Below are 10,972 nucleotides of genomic sequence, written 5' to 3' on the forward strand. Positions count from 1 at the left end.
GAAAGGTGCTCCCCGTGTATTTCTATCTGGGATCTGCACAGCACCCCAGGGTTTAGCACATAGATATTTCTGCAGGGACACATAAATATTCATGCTAAGTGAGAGAAAGACTATAGCTACCTTCGCATCTGTTTAGAGCAAGCTTGGCTGCCACATGGGTTATGGAAGATCTTTGTTTTCACGTGCTTTGGATTTCAGAATTGTGGATAAGGGGTTGTAAAGCTGCAATTATCTTTCACCTGTTGTTATTTAACTGCAAGGAAGGAAGTGAGGAGAGGGAGGGAAGAAAGGAGAGAGACTGGGTAAAGAAAAGTGCTGAGTAAACAGTAATATAAAGTAACAGTAATGTGGGACAGTATCTACTGTGAACATGGAGAGGTAATGACTGGGATTTGAGAAGCAAATAGGGGAAAGAGAGAAGGTGGTCCAGGCAGGGACACAGCATGGCGTGGGGAGAGGGCTAGGAATTGGGGGTGCCCAGGCTGGCTACAGATGCGGGGGGGCTGCCCTGGGGGAGCAGGCAAGCTAGTGTGGGCAGATCACAGAGGCCCTTGAAGGGGAGGGGCAGGGAGCCCAGAATCCTGCAGTGGGAGAAAGGTCACCTCTCTCCCCTGCCCACCCCTCCCTGCACCTCACACCACACCGGGAAGGCCCATTCTGAGCTTTGGGCAGGTTATGGAGTGTTCCAGCCTCAACTCCAGTGGCTTGGGGGCTTCTGTTCTCCCCACCCCGTGGGGAGCCAGGTAGACGTTAGGAACACATGGCCTGGCTCTGGAGCATCCTTAGTTTTGACCAGTTACCTTCTCCTTTGCTTTGGGCCTGTTCAAAGCATGGTCCCTAACCCGTCCTCCCGGAAGGCCCAGGGAGGCCAGGCAGGGGAGGAAGAGGAGGGACAGAGTGCCGACGTGCTCACTCCCTCCCGCCCCTGCTCCCAAGACCCAGACAGAAATTAACAGAGGGTCCAGAAGGGTTTGTCCTGGTGGCTTCCCAGGAGCTCGTGGGACCACTCCCACCGCGAGGCCAGGGCCCACCCTCTCGCTTGCCTTCCCTGATAGGTTCCAGGGTGACAGCCGTCTGGAGCAGTCCGGCTGCTACCACCATTGCGTAGATGAGAACATTGAGAGGAGAAACCACTACTTAGATCTCGCTGGGATAGAAAACTACACGTCCCAGTTCGGGCCTGGTAAGGGAGCTCCTTCACCGGTGAGGGCGGGCAGGTGGGCTGGTGGGGGAATGTTTGTTCGCTGGCCCCCTTGGGCTGGGGGAAGACCTAGCTTTTACTGGACAGAGTATAGAGTCTTCTTGGAGGAGATGGCATTCAAAACATTTAAAACATTAAAACGTGCACAAAGTTGAACAAAATCAAGTAGTATCCAAGGGCTTATAATTCAATGAAAACAACACTTCGGTGCTGCACCCCGACCCACCCCTCTCTTCCAGTGAGGACCCTGGGCTTCATTAAGCAAAACAGTGCTCTGTCTTTTTTTTTTTTTTTTTTTTTTTTTTGCGGTACGCGGGCCTCTCACTGTTGTGGCCTCTCCCGTTGCGGAGCACAGGCTCCGGACGCGCAGGCTCAGCGGCCATGGCTCACGGGCCCAGCCGCTCCGCGTCATGTGGGATCTTCCCGGACCGGGGCACGAACCCGTGTCCCCTGCATCGGCAGGCGGACTCTCAACCACTGCACCACCAGGGAAGCCCAGGGCTCTGTCTTTATCAGCCCTTGACATCTCAGCTCTTGCTAAAATAGATGAAGACACAGTCCACTTAATTTCACTCCCCACAACGCTCTTCTCCCCTTCCCCCCGCCCCCGCCCCGTGTTTAATTCCTCTCTGAGTTACCTCTATAAGTTAAGGAACATGCTTGTAGATTTCCTTTGTGCTCCAGTGACCTTAGACAGTTTTAACAATGTCCCTGTCTCCTCTCTTTCCAAGCTCTCAGAAGGAGAATTAATTATTTTTAAAGACCTAACACAGAAACAGTTTTTCCCACTTAGCAGATGGCAAAGTTCCATTCCAGAAAAGTTTCCTCCAAGGCAGAGGGAGGAGCAGTGGGCTGGGTGTCGGGGCATCGGGTTAGCTCTGATAAGGAGCAGCTGCCTCTGTCAGCCTGGGAGAACTGGGGGCGGAGTGGTTTCCAGGGCACCGTGTGACACCACCACACAGTAGGTGCTCATTAAACATTTGTTGAATTGGTTCCTAGGCTCCCCGTCAGTGGCTCAGAAGTCAGAACTGCCGCCCCGCACCTCCAACCCCGCTCGATCTCGCTCCCACGAGCCAGAAGCCATCCACGTCCCACACCGAAAGCCCCCAGGCGTGGACCCCGGCTTCTTCCACTTTCTTGACACCCCATTCTCCAAGGTCTCGGAGGTCCAGCAGCGGCTCCGGGGTGGTACCCAGGACGGGAGCAAGCACTTTGTGAGGTCCCCCAAGGCCCAGGGCAAGAGCGTGGGTGTGGGCCACGTGGCCAGAGGGGCAAGAAGCAAACCCCCCATGGGACCTGCTGTCCCTGCGGTGTCCCCATCCGCCCACCTGGCCGCCAGCCCGGCCCTCCTCCCCACTCTGGCGCCCCTCGGGCACAAGAAGCACAAGCACCGTGCCAAGGAGAGCCATCAGGGGTGCCGGGGCCTGCAGGCGCCCCTAGCCGTGGGCGGCACCGTCGTGGGGCGGGGCCACGTCAGGGAGCTGCCCGCGGTGGTGGTGTACGAGAGCCAGGCCGGCCAGGCGGTCCAGAGACACGAGCATCACCACCACCACGAACACCACCACCATTACCACCACTTCTACCAGACCTAGAGCCCCGCCCCGCCCTTGCCCCACCATATGAAGGACCCCCCTCCCCCTGCCCCCAAGGCATTATTATTCTATTAATTATTGTTATTATGACGATTATTGTTTATTAATAATTATTGTTACTCCACTAATATTCAGCTAGCCTCCATGTAGAAGATATATGGAAACACAGAACTAAACTTTTATTTATATGTCGTGGGGACTGCATAACTTACCCAAGAAATGACTCTGGGTTTGGAAGTGGCCTGTAGTGGCAGAGGCTCCCTGGGGCTCCGGAGCTGCGGTGTCCACGCAGGCCATTCCACACGCTTCCCAGCCCCGGGCAAGCCCTCGGCCAGAGCTCTGCCCCATCCCAGTCTCTTCCAGGAGAACACCCTTCCCTGGCCCGGCTTCCAGAGACCCTTGAAATCTCCGAGAAGATAAACAGCTGCTACCTCTTAGTATGATTCTGATTTTATTTTGCCCTTAACTGATTGTAATGTGCTACAAGGGATTTCAGCGGACTGCGCGACCTTCCCAGCTGTTGTGTTTTTATGTCCCAACCTAGAAAGCTTAGCTGTCCTTTCTGGAATTATCTTTCACACCTTTCCAGTGGGATCACGCCTCTGCCCCAAACCAGTCCCATCTTTTCTGTCGTGCGCAACATGAAAATACATTTCTCTTTTTTCTCTCCTCCTCCTCTCTTTAGAAAGATACACACCCATATTTAAAGACTACCCCTGAAACCAGCCTTCTCATTTTGGAAACCTCCGGAGAGGGAACCAACCACACAGACAAGTGTGGTTTTCCCAGATCGGGCAATTGTGTGTTGTTGGTTGTGACCGAAGATGTGGAAACCTGGTGTCCTACCATTGGCAAATATATACATACCTACGTGGTTCTCTAACAGAGCTTTCTGTATCTGTAGATAGATGCCCTCTGTCCATTTCTATGTATCTTTCTATAAATATACACTCTCAGGTACCTTTTCTGGTGTGCAGAAGTCCGTGCTTTGCTTCTCAAGACACATCCAGAGAGAGCCCAGACGTGACCCTGTGTGCCTCCTGTTGGGGCGCTGTTCATTAGATGCCAGTGGCCACCTGCCTCTCATCAGGGATCCTTTCTCGAGGTTCGGGATCTGGCTGGTTTTGGAGAGGACTGTTGGAGTACAGAAGCGTGGAGGGAAGCGGGGACAGTGGCCAGAGCTGGGACCCTGGAGCAATGTCCTCTGTAGAGCAGAATTGTGTTTGATTGAGACCCGGGGAGGCCAGGAAAAGGACACCTGTCAACTAGTCAGGGACCCCGGGAAAAACGGATGACACACACACTCGGATTGGGTAATGGGGCGAGCTTAATAAAGGGAATATTTACATAGTGTGGGCAAAGCCTCCTGAAAGATCGTGCGCCGGCACTGTGGTACCACTCCCGCCCCTGGAGTGGAGGGCGTGGGAGAGAGTCATCCTCCGCAGACACAGAGGGGTGGGGACACCTGAAGGAGCCGCGACCTTCACTGGAAGGATGCAGCCAGCCTCTGAGGACCCTACAGGGAAATGGCTTCCTGACCTCACTCTCCTGCCCGCCTGTATCCTGCGGAGGCACCGTTGGCTGAAGCCACCAGGAGCCAGAGAGTGAGGGAGCTATTGATGGGGGTCACACAGGCGTTCTGCCGGGGAAGAGGAGAGTGGAGGGTGAATCTGGAGGGACACAGGAAGAAAGAACGGCTCCAGCTGCCTGCCTTTCCGCCACTTGGTCTCCCAGCTGGCACTCCCTTTTCCAGAGCCTCTGGTGTTGGTTTACCGTGGTTGGTAAGGAGTTTGTTTTTGAAGATAGTGTGCTGACTTGTTGTCGCTGTATTAATTTTATTAGTTACTGGTGTGCCTGGGACTGGATTAGTACGGTTAATCCTTATGACAACCCTGAGGCAGCCGGTGGAAGCTCAGGGAGCACGACAGGCTCAGGGAGGTTGAGTAACTCTCTCGAGACCACACAGCAGGTGGCAGAAGTGGGATTCTAGTCTTTCCCAGGATCCCTGAACCAGTGGATTTGGGCTTCCCTTGTTTAGGGCTATGGGCTTCTGTCAGTCAGGAACCTACTCAAACTGGCAGGAATGTAACCAACCCAGGGAAGGCAGGGAGGAAGCTGGCTTTGAGAGGACAGGCCGTGAATGAAGCTGAGGCTCGCTGGCTCTCATGGCTCCCTTTCTGGATTTCTACTTCTCCCCCGACATGCTTTGCCGTGGTGCGGGGACTGCTGGCACTTTGGGCTGCACAACCAGATGGAAAAGGATTTCCCACTAGGGCAAGCCCAAGGAAGGATTCTAATTGGCTGGGCTTGGATCTGGTACCCATCCCTGGACCAATCACGGTGGCTCCTCTGGAGTCACACGTCCAGCCTGTGGAGAGGGGGAGGGGTGCTGAGCAGACCAGAGCAGATGGCGCCCCAGGGGAACTGCTGCAACCATGGAGACAAGCCAGGCATCGGGTCCACGCAGGGAGCCTCTCTGTGGCCTGGTGGGCTGAGAGCGTTTCCGAAGCCTCTGAGAGGAGGTCCCTGCCATCTCTCCCAGCCCCACACCTGTCAGGGTTCTGTTATTTCTTGGTACCTGGAATTTACCTAACTTTAAAAAGTAGTAACGTGCACATGTAGAATATTCAATTAGTACACAGAGGTGTACAGGAAGAAGTACACATCCCTCTGACTTCCCTGACCCCAGCTTCCCGGGGCCCTTTGGCTGTGGCGTGGTGGTGTGAGCACAGATGTTGGTGCCCAGCTGCCTGGCGCAAATCCTGACTCCTTCCCTTAGTAGCCCTGTGTACTTCTCAAGCCTCAGCTTCCCCTTTATAAGGGGGGGGGGGTCAGAAGAGACCTACCCCACAGGGTTGTTGCGAGAATTCAGTGAGTTAAAACGGTGCCTGGCCCACAGGAGCACTATGGAAGTGTCACTGCCATTTTTTTTAATAAGAATAAATACATTTAAATGAGATATCTCCCCATTTAAATTCTGTTGATCTTTTTTTAAAGACTTTATTTTTTTCAGAGCAGGTTTAGATTTACAGCAGAATTGAGAGGAAGGTGCTGAAATTTCCCATACACCCTCTGACCTCTGCATACATTGCCTACCCCATTGTCAACATCACTCAACAGATAGTACATTTTTTACCAAAGAAGGACCTGTATCAACACATCATAATCACCCAAAGTCCACAGTTTACCTTGGGGCTCACACTTGATGTCATGCATTCAATGGGTTTGGACAAATGTATAATGATGTGTATCCACAGCTATAGTATCGCACAGAGTATTTTCACTGCCCTAAACATGCTCCATGTTCTGCTTATTCACCTCTCCCCCACCCCTAGTTTTATTTCAAAAAATATTTCAAAGTTTGAAACAGAAAACCATGTAACCGTGAAACTCACCACCCAGATTTTACAAATGCTGACATTTTGCAGTATTTATTTCAGATCTATTTTTAAGAAAGAAAACACTGCAGTTACTGCTTAATCCTCTTCCCACCACACCCTTTTATTTTTACCCAAGGAGTAGCGTAGTATTCATACTTAGGCCCTTTTTCTCTGTGACCTAATGTATTTGAAGAGCTCCCCGCATCCATCACAGAGCTCTGCCCCCTCCTCTCTAACAACTGCTCAACCCCCTCTTGGTCCAAGGCGCTGTCGCGGGCTTGCCCATCCCCTCCTGCAGGCAGGTGGGTCTCATCCTAGGCCACGGCACATCCTCGTGCCCGGGTTGTCTCAGTGCCCACCGGCCAGAGCACTGACAACAGACCGCCAATGCGGAACAGCTGAGTTCAAGAGCATGCGTGATTTCAATGTTGATCGGTTGTAAATGAGCTCTAAAGAAGTTGTACCAAGTAATTGGAAGTTTAAGGAAGAAGAGAGAAAAGGAGGAGAAGGAAGGAGAGAGGAGGGAAAGAGGGAAGGAGGGAGGGAGGGAGGCAAGGAAGGGAGGGAGGGAGGCAAGGAAGGGAAGGAGGGAGGGAAGGAAGGGAGGGAAGGAGGGAGGATGGAACGAACGAACGGTCAACCATGCTTCTTGGTGAGGTTTTGAGCACATTTTCCTGCAGGCTGGTGGGGGTGAGTTTTGTCTTGTGTGCAAATCTGACACCCACTGCGCAGGAGCTGCCCCTGCTTCCCCAGGACCTGAGCTCTGAGCACCGGGGCTCCCTCACTTGCGGCTCTGCCAGCCTCACGCACGCTTGCACAAAGCACTGGCTGGTCGCTAGGATGCCCAGTTCCGCCGATCTGTCACTGGCACTGTGGACGTCTGGTTAAGGCAGCCAGCTGGGCCGAGGCTCTCATCACCCAGGGCGCGCTGGGGATCGGGGAGCCCCGGGGGCCTGTGCGCTTCACACCCAGCCATGCCAATTACACTTTTTGGCAAAGGAAACAGCTGGGAGCAGTTTCTTTCACTCTCCCCCACCCCGCCCCACTTTATTCTCAGGGCTTAGATGTCAAATCATTACTGGGCCAGAAGGAAGGCAGCCTTGCAGGTGACAGGAGGAGGGGAAGCCTGCCTGCCCTAATAACCCGGCTTCTGTGAGACCTGTCAGTGCTCCTGGGAATGAAAGGGGGCCCCGGAGCTGTGCTCGGTGCTGGAGGGCTGTGGCATCCCACCGCTACCGTCCTCACCTCCTCACTGAAGGTAGGGCTTCACCAGCATGTACAGGAGACTGCAGGCCCCAAAGACCCCAAGGCGGCCTCGCCCCTGGTCCAGCCAGCCCCAGAATCTGCCCTCCCAGCCCCTGCCTTTGCTCCCCAAGGCCCATGGGTGTAACCCCAGCCTCACCCCTGCTCCCTACGTGTGCATGGCTGTGTTTTGCAGAACCAATACAGGCGGTTCAGCCAGATGCCTTATAGCCCCTAAAAGCTGTGTATTGACTCCTAAATGCTGTACAAGGGCACCCTCTCCAGTCATTAAGGCTTCATCACTTCCTACAGTCACGCCTCTTATGTGGGGGCTCTGATCTGGCTCTTGGTCTTGTCACCTTCTCCCAAACCAACAGACCTTTGAACCTGACCCCTCTTCTCGGGGGAATAACTTTACTGGTTAATGCATGTCTCTGCCAAGGGTTTTCTGCACCCAGCATCTTCCTTTAGCATGAGAAGGGGGGATGGGAGTGAGGTCCATCTCCTAGCAGCAGAAGGTGACCTCAGAAGGGGAGGAAGTAGCGGAGGCTGGCCTAGACTCCCCGTCTCCCACCGAGCACCCCCCTGCCCCCACAAGGGGTTTCCTCTCCCCTCCACGTTCTCTCCGTAAAGTAGAATTGTGATGCATCCGGTCCGTGAGCCTGACAGAGACAAGAGGATCTCCACCTCGATAGAGACCCTCCAGACTTGACTTTGCCATAGGACAGCCTGCGGGTGGGAGCTGGGGGTGGGCGGGATGGAATGCGCACAACCAGTAATTCTCATCCTACGAGTGCTTCAGAGTCACCCGGGGAGCTTTTTAAAATACCGGTGCCCGGGTCCCACCTCTGATGGTGCTGATTCCCTGGCCTGGGCACCAGGATGTTCCAAGCTCCCGTGTGGCCAGGCTGAGAACCCAGATGACCTCAAAGGGCTCCTCTGAGGGCAATACCTAACTTCAGGGCCCATAAGAATCTCCCAGGGAGCATGTCAAATGCAGAGACTCAGGCCCACCCCCAGAGACTGAGATTCCATGGGCCTGGGGGTGGGCGCAGGGATCAGTGCTTTGAACACGCTCTCACCCCAGGAAATGATGTTGCAGCTGGGCCCGTAGAGCACAGTGTGAGAAACCCAGGGCCTTGTCACAAGCAGGGTGGGACCCCAGTGGCCTGCCCTTAGGGAGTATGTACACTGAGGTATAAGCGAGACAGAGAGAGCTCCCCAGGCCCCTGTCCCAGCCCCCAGAAACCTCCAAAAAGCCTCACGATGTTGGGGCAAGTGGCCATGACCATGCCAGAGGACAGGGTGGAGACTTCAGTAACAGCCCTCCCGGGGTGAGCCCAGTTCTTTTCCTAGCTGCCCTGCCTCCTGGGCCCTCAGTAATCTACCACCCTCCCCTCAAAGCTACAAGCGCCAAAGAGACGGATTTAATGGGACTCAAGGCCTGTGCTCCAACGGGGGCAGGTCCACGGTGAGCCCTGGTGCGGGGATCACTGCTCTCCTTCGTCCCTCGGCTCTCTAGGGAAACGCCAGTGGGCCCTTCCCAGTCTTCCTGCCTTGCTTTGAGGCCCTTGCTCCCTGGGGAGGTACTTGTGCAGCTGGTCAAAGCCAGCCTTGGGGAAGGGGGGCTCCGTGCAACCACCTAGCCCTCATTGTACGTTCAGCCTGCATTTGCTGACATCCTCAGAAGAGCCTTGTGAGGAAACAGAGGAGGAAGCCGAGTTACGGTCCAGCTAAATGACGTAGCAAGGTTACCGCTAATGTGTTAAACACAGTGTGACACCTGTCCCTGGAGACAAGCTGTTAGTCCCTCAACCCTCCCTTGCCAGAAACCTGTGGGCACTGACAAAGATTAGCAAAGACCAGTCCTACCCCTCCTCTGCCTTCACCCCAGTCAAGTCCAGGGACATGTGAGTGCAAGGAAGGTCTGGGAGATGGGGCTGCTGGTCTGGCTCGAGGCCCCAGCGGCAGCCAAATGGTGCCCTGCCGCTCCCCTTCATTCACAGTGTTGATTCCGTTTGTCATTACAGCAGAGCCTCGTCACTCACGGTATTTACTCTCCGTAAAGTTATCGCCAACGCTGATTTAGCCAGGTCTTAGGGGAAATATAGGGTTAGGTTCCTGCGAGCCTCTGGTCACAGCGTCTCCATCAACTTTGTGTTGTGTTTTTGTTTAGACACCTTGTTTACAATGTTGATTGGTTAACATTGAACTCAAGGCCCTCAGCCACAGTAACCCACGCCCGAATGAAGCTTGTCTAGCACACACATTCATATTTTCTCCGTAAGGCACACCACAGCCTTCCTGCTCGTAGGGACACTAGACAGCCCTTCAGCCACGGCTAACACAAAGCACAAAAAATGCAAAAAGCACAGCGCTGAATAGGCCACGGAAAGAACACGTTTATAGTATGAGAGCTGAAACGGAAAGGCAGAGTGTTGCCTTGTTTGATGTCAGCTGAGAACGCACGCGACTAGCGGCTCAAATTTTTCGGTGCTCTGCGCGTGACCACGAATGACCATGAAAGCGCCGTGAGTATTGATTTTGAGGTTACAAGTACATTTTAGTGAGTAGGCGAATTCACAGATAAAGAGTCTGTGAGTCATCAGGATCGACTGTGTAAGCTCGCTTGTGCCTCTGATTATTTGGTTAACATCTGTTTCCACTAAAGTACTATCTTGTTCACCAAAGATTATTTTGTAATCCCAAAGGCCCAGCAAAGATAGGTGCTTGTTAAATATCTGCTGAGCTCCGGAACGATAGCAAGTTCCTGGCCTGCCCACCCGGCCCCAAGCCAGATCTAGCATATGGCCGGCTCTCGGCACTCAGCACATCTCTGTTGATTGGATTCATGAGGACAGCCAGGCAGGGGACACCCTCTCACAGGGTCCTGCTCAGGCTCCTTGACGTGCTGATTCAGCCTCCAGGAAGGGGTAGCAGCCTTTGGACAGACTGAAACCCAGGGATGTGCAGGGACGCTCTGGGTGGCACAGAGCTGAGGGGCAGCGTCCCTGGGCTTAGCCAGTGGGCTCCCAGCACAGACCAGGGACACGGGTCTCAGGTGACTTTGAGTGGCTCTGTCCCCAGGCCAGATCCTCTCCTGATGGAGAGTGTACTCGGCCATCTTAACAGAGGTCACACGATTCCATTTCCTCTGGCTCTAGTCTCAAAAAGCAGCATCTGATTGTGATTTGTTCAGAAATTCCTAGCCAGAATGCCAGAATATTCTAGTGTGGTCCATAGGACCTTTTTTCCCTTCCTCCTGCCTCCCTCCCTCCCTCCTTCCTTCTTTTGTTGTGGAGAAAGAATCTGGCATTTGAGTACCCCACTGAGTCTTGCTTTGCGGTTTGGTGACTGCAAGTCAGTCTGGGGTCAGACCACCCCTGTGGTGACAAGGAGAGGCCAAAATCAAGCCTGGTCAGAGCAAAGGGTGACCCAGACTTGGTGCTCGCTGCTCAGAGAGGTCCTTCTCAGGTCCAGGCGGCCTTTCCCTGGACCACACCTGTCTCATATTCATCACCAGATTCCCCTATCCATTCATACTCTCAGTTACTTAC

At 53.9% G+C, this 10,972-nt stretch overlaps 1 protein-coding gene across 1 annotated transcript in view; it reads left to right on the forward strand.

Moving 5' to 3' along the window:
- NKD1 (NKD inhibitor of WNT signaling pathway 1) overlaps positions 1–3,758 on the forward strand; it is an 86,204-nt gene extending 82,446 nt beyond the window's left edge. Inside the window, exons 9-10 of the mRNA XM_060131566.1 lie at positions 1,056–1,183; positions 2,201–3,758. Of these exons, the coding sequence (XP_059987549.1) occupies positions 1,056–1,183; positions 2,201–2,793 (721 nt within the window). The 3' untranslated portion in view covers positions 2,794–3,758. The remainder of the gene's footprint in view (positions 1–1,055; positions 1,184–2,200) is intronic.
- The last annotated feature ends 7,214 nt before the right edge of the window (positions 3,759–10,972 follow it).

The sequence above is a fragment of the Lagenorhynchus albirostris genome, chromosome 19, assembly GCF_949774975.1.
Source record: "Lagenorhynchus albirostris chromosome 19, mLagAlb1.1, whole genome shotgun sequence".
NCBI lineage: Eukaryota > Metazoa > Chordata > Mammalia > Artiodactyla > Delphinidae > Lagenorhynchus > Lagenorhynchus albirostris.